Genomic DNA, 17,674 nt, shown 5'->3' with positions numbered 1-17,674 from the left:
ATGCATGGGTGCCTGAGGAATTCCTGTGATATATATGGTTTCTATGCAGCAAATGGTTTCATGCAACAATTAGATATTGAGGGCTTTGACACACACAAAAAAGTAGAAGAGTAGAGTGCACACATAAATCAAGAAAGTACGTGAGTAATAACACGATACACGTCTAGTTAAGTGCCATGCATGCACTTCTCAAATTTTAAGGGTAACTGTATGAGACACTGTCGTCCACTGAGCAGTACTAGGTTGAAGTGATCTCTCTGTGTATGTCACATCACCATCACCACTGACCAGTAATACAGTTTGAGACCTGAGTGGAATTCACATAATGGTCAAGTAATCAACTAACATGCAATGACTAAAGTGTCGAAGTCATCCATAAGATACAACTACAAATTTGCATAGCTGTTATGATTGTTCACATCTCCATGTGCATGTTCAAACTACATAGTGATACCTTGTGCCACATAATCGTCCTTTCTGATCACGACTTGGTTTCATGAATATTGCAGATACATTATTATTGTATTCTTCGTTACATCCGATATTGGGAATATTTGGATCTGGCCATCTGTGCAAGGAAAATACACAATCACTGTATATATTGTTCAACTTTTTGCTAAATTACAGTGTAATCGAAAGTGCACAATAATCATGAGACTACTAGACTACTTACTTGGTACAGTCTGAAAGCAGGTTGAAGAGCTGATCAGTCAGTGTTGAATCAGGAGATTTGACTATATTAGAGAATTTTTCCATTCCTTGCTTGACTTTGTGCCATGGATTGTCGAGTAGAGAGTTGCCTAGGCCGTACACACCAGGATCCAATACTCTAGCACCATCAGTATCATAGTTGCATGTGTATGCTAGACTTGTATCCTTATTCTCAGCACTATACACACAGGCTGAACATTTATGGCATTGGTGTGGAAGCCTCACCTTAGATCAGCTGTCAAGAGAGAAAAACCATTCAGATGGTGCCCATCACGATACGACTTGCTTGCAATAATCTAGTGGTGAGGTATTCCCAACAAGATAGTCTGAAACTAAGTGGCCTGCATAAACATGACCTGCATGCATGTATGATACCAAATGGACTCACCTTTGGACTTTGGTTTGGAGATTAGCCCGCTAGGAGGAGTAACAAAGTTTGTAACAGTTGAGAATCGGCCACCTACGGTGATTCCAAACCACGTTCCACCATTGTTCACTTTAAGATCACGGCCTTCAAAAGAAATAGAAGCACGTTGTAAAACACATTAACATTTTCTCATGTCTCGACATAACATTCTCTGCGCACCAAATATTTACCTTCTAGTTCACAATGAAGAAATTACCAGCATGCATGCAGGCTATCTGACTCTAGAGATAGGGGGATCTCCCATTATAATTTGCAGACAGCTTTCATGATCACTGTAGGCCTATGCCAATTTTCAACTAGCATGCAGGTTGCACGGATTTATATGCAATGCCATTAATTTTACCTGCCAATACGTCAGAGTGATCCTTCCAAAAAGTTGCTGGCTCAGTAGGACGTTCAAACACTTCATCTCTATTGTTGGCTACAATTAATCGATAGTAGCTTCCATGTGGGAGGTAGTACAAGAACAAAATGCACATCGTTGGTGTTACGATATTTTGGGTGATCTCTGGAGTTTAGCAAAAAGTTACTACATCTGGCATCAGACATACACTCCTGCTGGCATGAATGCAGTACATGGCTACTTTTATAATCATCAGCTAGATCATTGACACAGTGACTTTTAACTCACACCCACTCTGATTTCCTTTATTATGGCAGGAATTCAAGCCTGTATGTGTCATCAGGAGTGTGACTTCATGCTGCTCCTGGTGTCATGTCATCATGTGTCATCTATTAAACTCTGGAGTAAGACATAACTTTGATCTCAGAGGTCAAAATGCAACTAGACTATGTGGTAACAATGTAGTGTATATCATAGGTAGTGTAATACATAATAATTATATTGGCACAATGTAATCAAAATTATATTGGTACTATAATAACACAGTGCATCATAATAATATAACTTTGATATCAGATCAAATGCAACAATGTAGAGTTACCATATATAGCCCTACCACTGGTTGTTGTGCATGTAAGTATCGATCTGCATGGTTTTAGCGGTTGACTGTACATGAAAGTAAAGTGTGTACATGTAGTATTAATTAAAGGTATCCTTGAATTTACCATAATGTCACTATATGTACAATATCAATATAGTGACAAACCAAGCAATGCTCTTCACAAGCAATGCTCTTGATTAAAGCATTTTTGTGGTATATAAGCTATATTTATTTTTATGCCTGCACAATACCTCTCTATTTTTACACCTGCAGTTTGTATAAAATCTCTCGATAAATTTAGTATTTATTATAGTGCACGTTAATTACCGTATAGCGTGAAATTTTTGAGGGGCTTAAATTTCGTGGGTTAGAATTCTACACGAAAATTAAGTCCACAAAAAGTGTTCTTTAATTAGAATTACCAAATATTTAAAGGCGTGGCTTCCGGTAAGCAGTCATTCCGCGAACATTGTGCAACGAAATGGTTTTTAGAGGCCAATCCATGAAATATAAGTGCCTCAAAAATTTCGCGCTATACGGTACTTGTCTACAATTAAGTCATTAGCTAGTACATGTACCTTATTTACCCGCATAAAGCCATCAAAATTCCAAAAAATTGCTGTGAATAGCGGATTTTTAAAGCTTTCTTTTCTTCACACTTAGCCCTCGCCCTCAGTATAATGACAATAAATGCATAACAACCACAGAAATCTGTTCAAGCCAAGAAGGTGGGCAAGTTAGTACAGCGATGAAATGAATCAGTTGTCTCCCCTGTTTTGGGGGTTGAAGGAATGAATGGTAAAAGCGTAATACTAAGCCTAAGCAGCTATTACGTGACCCTCAGTCTCGATCCCGCACTAGGGATCGAGGGTCATGTGATTGCGATTAGGTTTTGGGGGATTACTGAGTGAGGGGCCCCTGTGGTTAGCATTATGCCCGTATGTTGGGGGCCCTTTTTGTATGGCTGTACTTGGGACACAATCACTATAAAGTTGTCTTTATGATTGTATCACCTTTAATTAATGACACATGAATGTCGACTACACTTACTGTTATTAACATTGATTGTCATGTAGACATTCTTGCATCCTAGGCCAATTAATAAAGATAGCTATATACACACAAGTAACAATACTAATTGGATTAGTAAAAGGATGCCATTCCCACAAACAGAGTGTTTAGCTAATGTTAGTTGGGCGTGGCTCGACTTTCTGTTAGGATGGGAGGTCGGGTTGCAAGGTTATCTGGGATTTTTTCTACCGCCAGTATAGTGGCGCCCTATCAGATTGCAATATTTTTCACATGCTTGGTTACACTTCCGTTTGCATCTAGTTGTGAAACTGCATGCAGTATGCTATGGTGGTTTAGCAACGGTTAACATCCACTTGAGAATAATAATATTCATAGCAATGTTACATAATGCAGCAGAGCAAATCCCAGATAAGCTTGCAACGGAAGGTCGGGCCACGCCCAACTAAGCTAATGCTAGCCTCGATTCCAGACTAAGGAAAGGGAGCTAAGCTAGTGCAGTTTTCACTTCAGCTTCATGTTAATACAAAATACATCCTATATATATATATATTCTAGGGATTTATGGCAATGTAAACCACACCTCGCCCTCGGCTAGAACCATAGTATAACTATATAACTTAATCATCCCAACATGCAAGATGCTAAAAAAACTAGAGCACTGAAGTGCTAACCCTAGGCTGCTGACATGAATAAACAGATCTATAAAAACCAGAGGACTGTTCAGTTATACAATAGTAGCTTTCAGTTATACAATAGTAAAGCTACAATTCTACTTTTAACAAAGACCGGCAAAAAATCACTTCAGCTGCAAATATGTAGATCTACTTCGAATAAAGGTCGCGTGTAGAGCTAGCCAACGTGCAATTTCAAGCTTCTTAGCTTCTGCTTGCTTTTATACGACAAAGAAGCTTTAACATCGAAACCTGCCACAATTAAAACTAATAACTTAATTGTTGTGTGGAGGCTATCCATGCAGTGAGTGCTATGGCATCTAGGTGAGTAGACTCAGATGTCACACACAAACAAACAAACAAACCAACGGACTACACTACCTCGGGTAAAAACACGCGTTACATGTACGTTTTGTAAGTTGTAACCAGTAGTTTCATTGTATATCACATCGAGCAGATTAAACATTACATTGTTCCAGTTCAGTCTTTAATCTCCACACTTCTTTGGCTAACTCCGTACATCGGTTTGTGCTTGCCTCCTGCAAAAATATTAAGTGTGTGACACTGTGATAAGATGATTACATACAGGAAATACGTTCAGCTAGATCTACACTTTTACTTTAAAATTCTGGCAAGCTGCTGAGTTTTGATTCGCACAGATTGAGCTTGAAAAAATATCTACATATACGGGTACGTTACAAAAGGCTTGTGGAGGCTTCGGGAATGGTTTCCATAGAACACATGTTGTAGGCTGAATAAAAAGTTTGCGTAGCTTTGCAACAGGTAAAAAGTTTACTAATTATTCCAAAGCCTAAACTTATGAACCTTTGCAAAGTCTTTGTTAAACTTCGCCAACTTCGTTTTGCAACCTACCGTATTTCTATCACACTCACACTGTAGCATCACGAAAATTGTAATTACTGTCATTTTAGTGATTTCTTTATATTTCTTCATGCAGTTAAATTAGTATAATTATTTGTAAGCTAGTGCACATACATTTACACCTGAACAAAACACCGAAAATTCCACAGCTACTCCTCCCCGTAAATTAGAAAATTCAATGATAGAAACACACCTTCATTCTCCTGTAGTCCTCTTTAATCTCATTAATCTGACGGTCACATTCCCTACTTTGTGATTCTGCAGAGGTCTGGTGATCATCTTGAGCACATTCCAGCTCACTAGTTAAACTCATGACCTTCTCTTGACATGCCTACATAAAACGACAAAGGTATGATTGATAGATGGAACAGAATTAACTGAATTCTATTTCAGTGAGCTTTAATGTACGTCTAGGGGTAAGCCACTACGATCAGAAAATACTTCACAAAGGATTACTTTTAGTTCTATTTGCATTTGTTCCCTCTTTTCCTTCAACTGCCTCTTCTCCTTGTCCCACAATTCCTCTTTCCCTGCAACCTCTCTCCTCACTAGACATAGTTCATCACGAGCAGTCTTCAGCTCAGTCTCTATCATACTCATTCTACTCCCAACATCCTTCCTTAAATCAGTTAGGGTCAATTTCTGAAGGGGTAGTAATAAGTCGAGATTAAGAGACTCAACACAATTATCCTGAACACATATTAATTTTAGGCTCAGGAAAACAGTACAAACTGGACTTAATAAAAAGCACTGCAGGTGCTGATGCCTCGGTGGAGGTGCCAAAACTACATAACATAAAACTACTAATAGCTAGCTTTTATTATACACACATTGATTATGATGAATTTTGCTGCATGCAATCAACCGAATAGTGGGTAATGATCGACCATGATTGTTGTTAAAAACGATTGATGCCAAAAGTTCAAGTCTAAAATTAATGGCTGCAAGTCAGCAGAGCCTTGCAGCTCTCTGCTCACTCTTGCAGCTACCAATAGCTAGCGTTCTAGTGCAGAGCTAACTACTAAGTAGAGTAGTAACACTCGGTGAACAAGTTTTGCTACGGACTCTTCTGAAAAGGCTGCAATAGCATTCCAAGTAAGCAAAACTAGGCATAACTCGAGAACGAAGCATTATTTTGCAAATCCACGAATTAAAATCCAAGTAAACATGACTAGAAGCCTATAGAAACTCTTACTTGCACTTGATTCATCCTTGAGCAGCCGTAGCGGTCTACACACACACACACACACACACACACAGACACACAGACACACAAACACACTACCGTATACCTCGCTTGCGCATGCGCACCGAGGCATAATAACCGTTACTTGATGCCCTCTAAATTAACCAGTGTTTGTTTGAAATGAGATGAGCAAACTTAAAAAATAAGCTACTTAAGTTTTACGATATTCGTTTTTTTTTTTTACAGAAAACACATACAGTTGTGCTTATCGTAAACGCGAGTGACACAAAACTGCAATATCTCATCACTGTATAATTTATAAATCACCTGTTTCTCCTTAGCCTCAATAGTTGCAGTCAGTGATGTCATTCTGAGTTTGAAGTCCTTACACGTGTCTTCCCACTCTCTCTCCCTCGTCTGGAATGAGCAGGTAAGCAAATAACCATAAACACGACACAACTCCGGTTAGGTACGACAGACAATAAGTATCAAGCATCTCCTCTGTCTTGTACTCTGAGCAAAACTATTTTCATTCTGTTATGACAATTGTTATGAAAGTCAGTGGCTGAGCGTACTTTCCGAAACAGGATCTTACACACAACAACCCAACACTGAACGATATGGTATGGAAACACTGGGACAAACCTTGAGGGTTGATAACAGCAACATCCTCTCTCTTTTCTCAGTCTCCAATTGCGACTGTAGAACACTACATTACAAATGATTATTATGAATTATATGGGCCATAACCAGAGGAGGTTGGTCACGATTGTTAATTAATCTTCTAATTTTCTTTGTAACCTCCAATTCCTACAGTAAATGCACAGAAGCCATTGAAAGAACCCCAACCTACCCAACCCGCTGAGTCAGCATTTTTATCTTATTTTGGCATTCTTGAGCGTTTATCTGTCTTGTATTACGTCTCCTGTTAGCCTATGAGTCGTAGTAGTTTAAAACTATCGTTGCTACACCTGCTATATTAAGACAGGAGTCAAAGAAACAAGGAAAGTGCAGCCAACAACTGGAACTTTGTGACTAATCTTAGTTTCTGGCTTATTACTTCGAGTATGACTATGCTACTCACTTTCTAGTATCACTGAGTATTGTTAGCATCACTTCCTACTAGTATAAGAGGCTATGATCGTTTGCAGCCTTTTGGCTTAGCTAGGATAGCTACTTTCTCTCAAGTTTCCACGGAATAGGAGGTTACAAAGAAAATTAGAAGATTAATTAACAATCGTGACCAACCTCCTCTGGGCAATAACTTACTTTACATCCTTTTGAAGGAGGTGGTTTTTGGAGTTACTAGCTGACATGTCTTTCATGCAACTGGTAAAAAGGACATCCTGCAATGATAAGGTGAAGGAGACAGTCGACAGTAAGATAAAAAAATAAACTGTAAATGCTATTATAATAGAATAGTAGGCCCACAGCACAATGTTGACTGTACATGTATGTACAACGAACAAGAGTGCAACACCTCATTCCCACCTTACGCTTGCACTCTTCTGTCAGTCGGACCTCCTCCCTAGACCTTGAGGGTACCCTCACCACAGTGGGGGACCGCCTAGCAAGAGTTTCTACTGTATGCTCCAGGCTAGTACACTTCATTTGTAGCTGCTCGCAAGCCTTTCTGGTGCTTGTTAGACGCCCCCTAAGGGCAAGAACCTCGTCCTGAGAATGGTGAAAATTTTTCTGGGCAGAGGTGAGACTTGACATCAGCTGAGTGTTGTCTGCACGCAGGGTGTAGCAGCGTTCCCGCCAATTAGTCAGCTGAGAGGATAGCTGTAAATGTGTGTGTAGCCGTCCGTCAGCAGTGTTGAGCTAGTAATCCAAGTGTTGATGGTAAGCATGCAGACACATCCTTACATTACGTCGTATTAAACCAGTGTCCAAACAGTTACAAAAATTAGTGGAACAGACAGAGAGGGTTTATTAAGCTTAATTATTAAGCTGTACAATAAGTAACATACTTTTGCCTTCTCTTCAGTTTTCTTGCTCAGGGATGCCAATTGCTCAGTTTTCTTCGATTGTACTGCAGCCAGCCTTGCTTCCAGTGCACTGTTTCTCTCAGTCCTACATGTACAGCTAAGTACCAACAGGTGTTCACAGTACAAAGAGCATTCATTTCCAGGCTAGGTTAACACATACAGCTTACAGGTGTTTGGTCTCAGTTTGTGACTTCTCCAAATCACTGCTGAGCCTGCTCAATTTGAGCTTTGTGGCTTCCAGCTCTTTTCTGGTAGCCTCTAATACCACGTTCAGAGTTAATATTCCCTGTATATTAATATATAACTATGTATTACTATAATTGCAGTCAATCCTTTTACATGTTTTTCATTCCGCTTGAGCTCCTTCAGTTGAGTTCTGTAGCTTTTCTTATCTTTATCTGCTTGCATTCGACACTCTCCTAGTTTAGTGAGTTCATCTTTAGCACTCTCCAATTCAGCCTGAATCAAACACACTGACAGTTGTGGCATGAAAAACGGCACGAAAAAACGCTAACTATCGCCTTTCTTCTAAATACAGCGCCACTAATGATTTTCCAGTGGCGCACAAATAGAACAAGAAAAACTATAATTCTAGTTTGGTGCTTAGCATAAGAGTACTAGTAGCAGTAGCTGTTTCCACGAGGCTATCATAGATCTATGTAGCCTTGATTAAGGCCACGTTATAATTTCTTTTCTACGCCAGCAATGTTAATTGGCACTCAAAAAGAAATGTGGACTAGGCACTTCTCTTTAGAGTGGCGCTGTAATTAGAAGAAAGACGGTACTGACCTTCAGCACTGTGATTTTGTTGGTGAGTTCAATCTTCTCAGATGTCATTAAGTCCACGAGCTGACTCATCTGCATGTAGAAGAAGGTGATTCATGACATCTTGAACAGAAACATGAAGACGAATGCCCCTACCTCATCCAGCATGTTTGCCTTGCTCTCCATCCACTGGACACCATCACTCTGTGAAACAACACAGTGGCACTATTAATAATATTTAGGCCTGGAATCACAATGATGGAATCTGTACACGAGTCAATCTGAATAGGCAAGGCTACAGCATGAAATCAACAGGATATTTTACATTTGCAGCTGTAGCTCTATACACTGTAGAGTACTACAGTGTAGATCTATAGAGCTACAGCTGCATGCCATACCATGACTTTTTACCTGTTGTATATTCCCCCCCTGATGGATATCAGTCTCGAGATTGTTCATCTTTGGATTGAGCACCTATGAGATCAGACCTGTGTAATACCGAGGTGTATTACTAGTGTACGTGTATGACAAGACTTTTCCTTAGCAGGCTTAGGGGTAAAGATCACTTTCTCAAGTTACTGAAAATAGAAAACCACTTAGACTCTAAGTTAGAGTAACTTGATTCATGATCTTTACTGCTAAAGAAAAGGGTCAACTAACAAAGATGTGATATTTGACACTTTCTGAATGGAGGATTGTAAACATGTTCTCTTGGGAGTTACAGGCAGTGTAGCAGCAATTAAAGTTCCTGAGCTGGTGAAAACCCTCTCAGAACTGTCAAGCATCAAAGTAGGCTGTGGAACAATAATGTCTGCATGGATTAGTTTAATACTGAGAGATTTTTACACAGATACAAGTGAAGGTTGTGAGTACAGAGAGAGGACTGCATTTTTTTGATGCTGCCAAACTGCCTGCAGCGTGTCATACTGATGCTGAAGAATGGGTATGCATTATAAGTATATGAACATACGGGACGTGACAACTATCTATCTCTCTCCTTATATCTGACTGTCGATTGACCGATACCGCCAGCAGTATTGTCTATTATGTATGGTGTGACTGTCACAGTCTATTTTATTTTGTATTTATAATTACGTGTCCCCAACACTTGCAGGAATGGAAGGAGAAGGGTGACCCTGTGCTGCATATTGAGGTGTGTTCCTGTTGTTTGCAAATAGATTAGCACTGAAAGCACTGTTTTGACATTGTATGTGCAGCTGAGGAAATGGGCTGACTTGCTCGTCATAGCTCCACTGGATGCCAACACTATGGCCAAGATGGCTACTGGACTCTGTGACAATCTATTGGTACTAGTATGCTGGTATTGGACTGTATTAAACCATTACCATTATGTACTAATCCACCTGAAACTGAAAGCGTTTTTTGTTTCTCTACGTACTATTGGCTCATGCTTATCATCATAACTAAGTGCTGCTGCTTAGATATTTCGCAGAAGTAAGTATGATGTCTTAGCCTGCACTCTTCACCTCATGCAGACGTGTGTGGTACGTGCTTGGGACCCTGTCAAGCCCCTCCTCTACTGTCCTGCTATGAACACCCTAATGTGGGAGCACTCCATCACATCCAAGCACACAGCTGCACTGGCTGACCTTGGCTATATCCAGGTGCACCCTGCCATTAAACTGCTTGCTTGTGGTGACCATGGTGGGTGTCGCTTTTTGTCGTAATTGCAGTTCTTTAATTTGCTCTCGCAGGTATAGGAGCTATGGCAACTGTGGACAACATTGTGCAGAATGTAGTGGAACATTTAAAACATGTGCAGTGACAGTCCTGATAGTTTGTGTTTTGTGGTTGTTTACTCAGTTGTGTATAATAATTATGTCTAGTCAGTAAGATAACACACTGTATCGACAATGATCTAAAGGAGGGCGTGGTCTTAAATTATGAATTATGAAGTCTCAATGTCATGATGTCTACAGTCTAGTTTTGTATAAATAAATAGGCGAGAGGTGCACTGAAGCTCCATGTTTGTCTTCTATCTATAATTATCTAGCTGCTAGATCAGTCACCGAGCCATATGGAAGTGTGTGAGGATGTAGCAGTTGCAGTGGGACTGGGCAGCCAGGGAAATTCAAGAGTCCCCACTGTCCCTCCCAGGCCATCACTATTGGAGGGTGTGTGTGGATTCTATAGAGAATATGTTGTATGTGAGCAATTTATTAGGCCACTCTCCTTCCAAAGCAATCCATATTATTAGCTGTCGTCAAACTAGCAATTTTATGCCTGTATGTGCATTCGATTCAATGGCTGACATTGTTATATCGCGATCTACCACTACAGGATTTGGGTTGGAGGTAGACCGCGACCATTTTGACAATATGTTGGCTTTCAATCTCAAGGATGGAAAACAATGGCGTAAGAGGATCTACCCTCGAATTGGCTATCCCAACAAACTGCTCAGATGGGCCACAGCGGAGGTATGTGGTTCGGTTAAAATTGATATGTTTTACGTGTAATGTAGCTAAGGGTTAGGGGACGGCTCAGTAGGTGATGTGGTGAGGACTCATTGGTGGACTGTTTTCACAGCGTTACGGTTGCATGCTTGTGTGGTTTGGGTATAATAATTATCAGTTTCATTTCCTTGCAGTGTGTCAACACTTGACTTCCTCCCCCATTTCCAGGAGATTCTCAGTTACCTGATCAGTTTTGACAGTCATGGAATCTGGATAACGGATCAAATTCCACAACAGTATGTTAAACTTCATCGTGCCTATAATTATATACATGTAATTGTCACATTCGTCTGTACTTTTTCACCCTATGCTCTGATTGGAAATAGCACCTCTGTTTACTTTTACTGTTGCACTTTGTACCCTCTACAGACCACCTTCAGGAACTATATTTTTCTACGACCGCTCCAAGGTACATGTACAATCCTTGGCTCAATAGTACAAGAATGTGTGATTATATGATCGTTAATTGATTGACCTATTCAGCATCAGTTTTCATACATGTGGGCAATAATTACTGACAACGATCATTTAGTAAAGGTGTTAAGTGAGATATCCTTGGGGAGCTGCACGTGTTATACATGTAATTCTGTATTCATCGAGTTCAGCCTAAGGGTGACTTTCACAATATTAAATTTCACATTGTTCATCTCCACTAAAAATTTCCTTAGGTCTGACAATTTAATCCGATGCAGCTCAATCATTCTTAATGCTCCCTGCAGACAAAGAAGTATCGCAACGATGGCTACGACTGGAAGAAGAGAAAGGCTTCCTCCTCCTGTGTGAGGGAGGACAGAATGAGGCTCAAGGTTGGACAGCATCAGGTGAGGTAGACAGTCAATAAAAATACTGTACTCTAGATGTCTTCATTCTTGAAATCAATCCATTGAAAGTGGGTGTGAAAACTGTACTATCGCTGTGGAATAGGAATAGTTTCCTCTAGCAGGCTCGCTTGTATTGATTCTGTATTGACTGCTATGGACACACACACACACACACACATTTACAGCTATTGTATGGTTGCTATGCCCACTCTTCCTCTAACCCTGACCTGCATAGGAGAACATACTGGCTTATTAATGTGAGTTCAAATATATTATTATACCTCGAGGCGTAGCCGCACGAGGGATACGGTAAAGCTGACTGTGTGTGTGTGTGTGTCTGTGTGTGTGTATTCCAGCTGTAACTGCTCAACGGTTGCAATGCGACGAAAACTAACAGCTTCTATAGGCTTCTAGCCACGTTCTCTGGATTTTGATTCGTGGATTAGCAAACTAAAGCTTCTTTCTCGAGTTATGGTTAGTTTTCACATTGAAGGCTGTTTCAGTCTCTTCAGAATCTTTCATAGCATCATCTGTTCGCACAAACTTTCTATTCAACATATAAGTTAGCCTTCCACTAAAGCGCTAGCTTTTTGTTAGCTACATAAGTCAGAAAAGATTTGTTAAAGCAGCTAGCTATATATACATGTATATAGTAGCCATTGTGAACTTGATGTCTTTGGACACATCCTTTAATTATCCCTGTGTATGTAATGCGCATGCGCGCTCATCCCCACATGTTAGAGAATCCAGCACTGGCAGAATCAACTTACGGTACTTCTTTTTCTTGAGTCCTGGTATACCGGTAAGCCACAATACCATATAGAATAGATAACAGTAGATGCATGTACACAAGTCTATTAACAATAGATACATGTACACAAGTCTTTTCTTCTCAGTTATAGATAGATATACACTTTCTGCTTGTTTATATACTATACTGTCAGTGCTTAAATCTCTCTTACTCTGTCCCTTTAACAAAGGTTTGCTCCCACTGTTTGGCTACAGGCCATTTAAATAACATGCAGTTGCTTCAGTATCGTTGAAGATTGATTATTCATCAAGCCATCTGTTTCCATTCAGCTCCTCTCCTAGATCCTATAATGACTGTGTGGAATTCAATTCTGTCAACAATTGCAATCAACGTAATTATACCTCTTCTAATAGTTTTTGACGAAAGCAAAACAATGGCGATTGAATTCTGTGATTGAACTCTTTTTAGACTGCTTACATTGCAAATTATTTACCTCTTCTATAACACTCTCTAATACTTTTAAACGAAAGCAAAAACATGGCGAGAGGCATTAGCAAGCGTGCGCTTGCAACACTAGTTACTTGACAGTTGTAGGCCCCATTTGAGCTACAGTGAATCTGTATGTGACTTTATGATCTGGGGTTGAATTGATCAAGAGTTAGCGGAACTTATGTTACCTCATCCCTATACCAACTTTCGTCCTTATTGGTTACCCGAGGGCCTGGTATCGACTGCTTACGCTTGCTCTAGCCACCCACTGATATCCGGCGCACACAGTCAGAGAGAAGAAAGATAGATCAGTAATCTGGAGCTGGAACTTCATTGAACGTACATTTTACAGTTCGATTTAGGCTCTACCCCTAATACTGTGTACAATGTACTCCTAACAAAATATGCTGCAAGAAAGTTCGATGACTATTATTTGGAAGCTGCAGCACTAGAGTTGAAACGCTGCTAAACAAACCTAGAATGAAGTCAATGTTTTCTGTTTACGCTCAAGCTATGCCTACATGTATGCACATGTATATGTACTCTGTGCGAACAGTCAGTAGCAGTCTTTCTTCTCATAACACCTGCTTATAAGAGACTAACACTGCATATACATGTACAGTGTACATTGAAAGTGGAGATTCTGATTGACGTTTCACCTTAAGTTTGCCAGCTGTAGTCTTGGGTACGTATGCTATGTACACCTGTCTATAGCTACATGTATTGTTTTCAGCATATGCTCTAGCATCACACATTCCTGCATGCACCTAACAGAACCCCAACATCATCATGGTGCACTATCTAGAGGTGACTTCTAGCAACTATGTGTTTAGAAAGTCCATCGAAGTAAGTGCTCATTCACTGTTATGCATTGATTTGGTGCATAGGGATTGCACATTTATTTTGTTTACATTGTTTTGTATGCTTTCTGTATTGACTGTTGCTAAGGGGATATTTCTGTTTGATTTTCTCTAGCTTCTATAAATGGGTATTGCAACTGTTCTCTACATATATCTCGTATGCTCTAGAGCATGTTGATTCACGAACTTTTTAAATGAGGCAATTGATTGAGTAGTACATTGTATAATAACAGTTTTGCTGAAACCATTAATAGGAAGCATAGACTGTACATGTATGTGACCACTGATACAATGTAGGTATCGCTTACTTGCTGTGTTATATATAGTATACCTGTATGCTCCTATAAAGCAACCAATATCACAAAATGGAGTTGTGTTGCCTGCTTATAATTACTTCATTCCCTTATTCCCTATCCCACTCAGGAACAAGAAGGCCTGGAGCTAGCAGACACTCCATCTGACTGGGGTATGTTGACTGTTAGTGACTGCAATGTATGCTCGCTCATTCACATGGTGGATTCTGACACGACGACAGAGATCATACTCTCTCAGCTCTCACTAATCCTCAACAACAATCTCGAACAAGCTGCTACTCTTGAAGAAACATTAGTTTCCAACAACGAAGGGCTACCATTCGATATGTACCTTGACACTCGCTCCAAAAAGGCAAGCAGCTCGAAAGTAGACACTTCACCCATTACTGAACTTCAAAGCACTTCTAAATCAACAAACATGGAACTTTCAACAAGTAACTCGATCAACCCACAAGACCCAATTTATAAAGCACCACATTTTCTTGTGTGTCAAGCCCAAAATGGTGCAATGAGCTGTTTTTTGACAATCCCCCCACCTACTGAATCCTCTGCAGCGGCTATGTTCCCACCTGGCACAAAGCTACCACTTCCCTCGATTAAACAGTCAATTCAAATGAAATTGAAGACCCCTCAGAAAACAGGCAGTAAATCTAAGCGAATCATAAATGGAAAAGAAAAAGCTGTCAGTGGAGACAAAATTATGGGTATTTTTTCGAAGATGGTACCTTTTACAAAGCAGGCAGGGAATGGAAATTTAGTTGTTTCAACTGCGACGGGTATTTCACAACCGAGTATCTTAAAAACACCCGATTACGACCCTGAAAAGTTTTCAGACTTTGCACTTCGTCTATCAACTGAAGGAGTAACTCCCGACCTTGAGCGACAAATGTCACAATCTAGTGCGAGTTCCGACGTTGATGAATTAAACATGAGCAATTTTACTGGGCACAGTAACACTGTGAGCCTTAGCAATTCAGAAATGGATTTATCAAACGTCCAACAAGACATCCCTGTTCCTGCACATTCTCTTTCCAATATCACAGCGTCACTTGTATCTCAACAAACTACAGTGCAACATTCTTCAGCGTCAACAATGACTGATCTCCATAACGATTCAGGAGAAAGTGATCTTCTCGATATTGAACTAGATGATGAAAGTGTCCAACAATTGCTTCGGTTGTCACCAGAGCCGATGCAATCCAGCAATCTTCTCAATGGCTCCTCCCATATTGAGCCTCCAATGTCTCCCCTCACTCAGCTTATGAACAGTTTGGCATCACCTTTGGGTGAACCCATCACACATCACATTTCTAACAGCTTTCAAACTGGAGCAGATTCTAGCAGCTTTCAAGCTGGAACGGATTCAAGCACCTCAAGCAGTAACATGTGGTCTAATTCTACAACAACAACAATGCCAGAACACCATCAATCTTCCACCTCAATGAATCTTCCCATGAACTTTGATATGAATACACACACTTCGTTTCAGCCACTACCACATTTGTCAGCACCAAATCATCACTCATATAATTTTAATGCCCCAAATAGTTCTACTGCTCCCAATACGATACACGACATGTTCCAGCAACCCGAAAATCACTTATTAACAGATATTCTCGGCAATCAAAGCTCCTTTCACTCAGGCTCTTTGTATTCCTTGCCAAATGCTTCCAGTGATGCGACTTCAAGCTCATTCTCTCAATTTCCCGGCTCTTTTGCACCCGCTCAAGAGTATCAAGACTTAGAATCACTTATGAATACTGTAATTACCAGCAATGATGCTGAAGCACAACCTCAAGTTTTAGTCTCTGACACGTCATCAGTAGGTGTATTGATGAATCCCACATTGGATGTTCAGCAAGCGTGTCAGTCAACTGGCGCAAATAATTACGCACTTGCTGCGAACTCAGCTGGCTCACTTAGATTTTCAAACACGTCATCTGACTTATCCTCACAAGATGGAGGCCAAACACACCTTTCTCTGCCTGACTTAACATTTCAAGAGCACGATTTGAACCAATCAAATATTGATGATGCTGCCACTTGGTCTCAATTCCTTTCAGATCACGCTCAAACCTCAACACAGTCCACCAGTGCACGTTCTTCGAGCTGTTTGAGTAACATGAGTGCCCTACAGGACATACCAGAGGGCTCACAAATGAATCTGGAGGAGCTTCCGATCATGCATCAGCTAGACGTGTATGATTATCGCACTGGAGCTTCTTCGATACCTTCGTCCCCCGGGCAAACGTCTGCTTCCAGCCACTCCTCCCTCTCTGCTCATGACATGTTTGACACTGGGTCTCCTTCAGTGCTGGAACTCTGTGAAATGCTGAGTGAATCGCCCAACGTTCAACAGTACGACTTTTCACACCTTACACTAACAGGTGAGTCAATTTAGCATTAGATACATTTTAAATAGCTGTGTATTTTACATGTACTAGTACACGATATTGTCGTTGTTGAATATAGTTTTCATAACTTTTAAAAGTTCTTCTTGACCCTCTTTCAGATTCGGAGCAACAGCAACTGTTTCATGCTGCCAAAACTATTCAGGGTGCATTCCGAAAATACAAGGTAAAAAATCTTTGCAGGTTTAATGCTCCTACATGCATAATTCATTTGTGGTGTCTTTGACTGACAGGACAGAAGGCAGGTTAGGAGTCGGCAAAAAAGAGCTGCACTGATGATCGAAAAGTACTACAAACAATATCGCGAAGTAAGTAAATGCCTGCATGATTAACACGTACTGACACATAAATTTGAACTCTTTATAAGGGACTCGTTTAACAGAACATGATTATGCCATTATTATGGGGAATATTTTATATACATAAGTGGCCATTGTTGAGTTTTTTAGTTGAGTGCCTTTCCTTTGCGTCGCAATTGCCCTGTTTTCACGATCATAAATTTTTAGAGGGGTTTCCATTGTAGTCTAGTTGACCGTAGTATATGTGTGACCACAGCGAACTACACACATTCCTCACACACTCTACACCCACACACACCCCTCACACACATGACATGAGATACTATCATTGTAGGCAAAGGAGCAACAGGATCATGCTGCTAGGAAAATACAGCAACAGTATAGGCATTACCGAAGAAGTAGAGACCTTAAAAGAGCCGTACTGTTTGTTCAGCAGATGTACAGATATCACAGAAACAAAAAGGGAAACTACCCACCAAACACTACCAGCTAGATAGTAGATAGGTAGCTTGATTTTTGTGTGTATAGGTTCATCTAATTGAGATACATCATTCTAATTGTTTTGATTGAATTCATGTTCACAAACAAATTTTAATGACAGGTGCATGAATGCATGGGTAATTAGACAGCAGAAACTAGTCTTAAT

At 40.3% G+C, this 17,674-nt stretch overlaps 5 protein-coding genes across 9 annotated transcripts in view; 2 read left to right on the top strand and 3 right to left on the bottom strand.

Annotated features, from left to right (window-relative positions):
- LOC135332946 (signal peptidase complex subunit 1-like) overlaps positions 1-17,674 on the bottom strand; it is a 70,319-nt gene that overhangs the window by 10,801 nt on the left and 41,844 nt on the right. The window lies entirely within an intron of this gene.
- On the bottom strand, positions 77-1,901 carry LOC135333118 (transport and Golgi organization protein 2 homolog). The gene is made up of 8 exons (XM_064528038.1): positions 1,776-1,901; positions 1,482-1,646; positions 1,100-1,222; positions 1,042-1,052; positions 937-1,007; positions 674-889; positions 455-568; positions 77-307 (listed from the first exon to the last, which is right to left on the bottom strand). The coding sequence occupies exons 1-8, from the start codon at positions 1,819-1,821 to the stop codon at positions 190-192; spliced, it is 864 nt and encodes a 287-aa protein (XP_064384108.1). The 5' UTR covers positions 1,822-1,901; the 3' UTR covers positions 77-189.
- LOC135332938 (myosin-11-like) lies at positions 1,615-9,163 on the bottom strand. 4 transcript variants are annotated; one of them, XM_064527870.1, is made up of 15 exons: positions 9,021-9,163; positions 8,766-8,813; positions 8,634-8,702; positions 8,184-8,303; positions 8,012-8,130; positions 7,827-7,941; positions 7,345-7,638; positions 7,123-7,199; positions 6,499-6,562; positions 6,181-6,270; positions 5,124-5,309; positions 4,861-4,998; positions 4,255-4,324; positions 2,768-2,853; positions 1,615-1,787 (listed from the first exon to the last, which is right to left on the bottom strand). In XM_064527870.1, exons 1-14 carry the CDS (start codon positions 9,066-9,068, stop codon positions 2,798-2,800), a joined length of 1,494 nt encoding a protein of 497 aa, XP_064383940.1. In that variant the 5' UTR covers positions 9,069-9,163; the 3' UTR covers positions 1,615-1,787; positions 2,768-2,797. The 4 variants fall into 4 exon arrangements, with proteins under 4 accessions (XP_064383940.1, XP_064383944.1, XP_064383943.1 ...); XM_064527874.1 differs by lacking the exon at positions 2,768-2,853 and having other exon boundaries at positions 1,738-1,880; XM_064527873.1 differs by lacking the exons at positions 1,615-1,787; positions 2,768-2,853 and adding an exon at positions 2,027-2,147.
- On the top strand, positions 9,167-10,483 carry LOC135332943 (phosphopantothenoylcysteine decarboxylase-like). Its single transcript, XM_064527879.1, has 6 exons — positions 9,167-9,398; positions 9,460-9,552; positions 9,724-9,762; positions 9,827-9,916; positions 10,106-10,274; positions 10,325-10,483. Exons 1-6 carry the CDS (start codon positions 9,297-9,299, stop codon positions 10,393-10,395), a joined length of 564 nt encoding a protein of 187 aa, XP_064383949.1. The 5' UTR covers positions 9,167-9,296; the 3' UTR covers positions 10,396-10,483.
- Positions 10,499-17,617, top strand: LOC135332932 (serine-rich adhesin for platelets-like). Of its 2 annotated transcripts, XM_064527864.1 has the most exons (11): positions 10,499-10,744; positions 10,911-11,047; positions 11,252-11,319; positions 11,453-11,492; positions 11,803-11,904; positions 12,090-12,161; positions 13,919-13,990; positions 14,428-16,705; positions 16,831-16,895; positions 16,963-17,037; positions 17,363-17,617. In XM_064527864.1, the coding sequence occupies exons 1-11, from the start codon at positions 10,648-10,650 to the stop codon at positions 17,519-17,521; spliced, it is 3,165 nt and encodes a 1,054-aa protein (XP_064383934.1). In that variant the 5' UTR covers positions 10,499-10,647; the 3' UTR covers positions 17,522-17,617. The 2 variants fall into 2 exon arrangements, with proteins under 2 accessions (XP_064383934.1, XP_064383935.1); XM_064527865.1 differs by lacking the exons at positions 10,499-10,744; positions 10,911-11,047; positions 11,252-11,319; ... (1 more) ...; positions 11,803-11,904; positions 12,090-12,161 and adding an exon at positions 12,188-13,829.

The sequence above is a fragment of the Halichondria panicea genome, chromosome 3, assembly GCF_963675165.1.
Source record: "Halichondria panicea chromosome 3, odHalPani1.1, whole genome shotgun sequence".
Classification (NCBI taxonomy): domain Eukaryota; kingdom Metazoa; phylum Porifera; class Demospongiae; order Suberitida; family Halichondriidae; genus Halichondria; species Halichondria panicea.
The sequence above is the reverse complement of the archived record's forward strand: the minus strand, read 5'-3'. Positions and strand labels throughout refer to the sequence as shown.

Coding starts and splice junctions, on each gene's coding strand:
- LOC135333118 (XM_064528038.1), bottom strand. CDS start 1,821: ATGACACATACAGGCTTGAATTCCTGCCATAATAAAGGAAATCAGA. Junction 1,223..1,481: donor TCACTCTGACGTATTGGCAG/GTAAAATTAATG, acceptor TTTCTTTTGAAG/GCCGTGATCTTAAAGTGAAC. Junction 308..454: donor GGACGATTATGTGGCACAAG/GTATCACTATGT, acceptor AATTCCACTCAG/GTCTCAAACTGTATTACTGG.
- LOC135332938 (XM_064527870.1), bottom strand. CDS start 9,068: ATGAACAATCTCGAGACTGATATCCATCAGGGGGGGAATATACAACAG. Junction 8,703..8,765: donor AGGCAAACATGCTGGATGAG/GTAGGGGCATTC, acceptor TTCTACATGCAG/ATGAGTCAGCTCGTGGACTT. Junction 8,131..8,183: donor TCAAGCGGAATGAAAAACAT/GTAAAAGGATTG, acceptor ATTAATATACAG/GGAATATTAACTCTGAACGT.
- LOC135332943 (XM_064527879.1), top strand. CDS start 9,297: ATGGAGGATTGTAAACATGTTCTCTTGGGAGTTACAGGCAGTGTAGCA. Junction 9,763..9,826: donor ACCCTGTGCTGCATATTGAG/GTGTGTTCCTGT, acceptor TTGTATGTGCAG/CTGAGGAAATGGGCTGACTT. Junction 9,917..10,105: donor GACTCTGTGACAATCTATTG/GTACTAGTATGC, acceptor CACCTCATGCAG/ACGTGTGTGGTACGTGCTTG.
- LOC135332932 (XM_064527864.1), top strand. CDS start 10,648: ATGGAAGTGTGTGAGGATGTAGCAGTTGCAGTGGGACTGGGCAGCCAG. Junction 11,493..11,802: donor TTTTCTACGACCGCTCCAAG/GTACATGTACAA, acceptor TGCTCCCTGCAG/ACAAAGAAGTATCGCAACGA. Junction 16,706..16,830: donor TTCACACCTTACACTAACAG/GTGAGTCAATTT, acceptor ACCCTCTTTCAG/ATTCGGAGCAACAGCAACTG.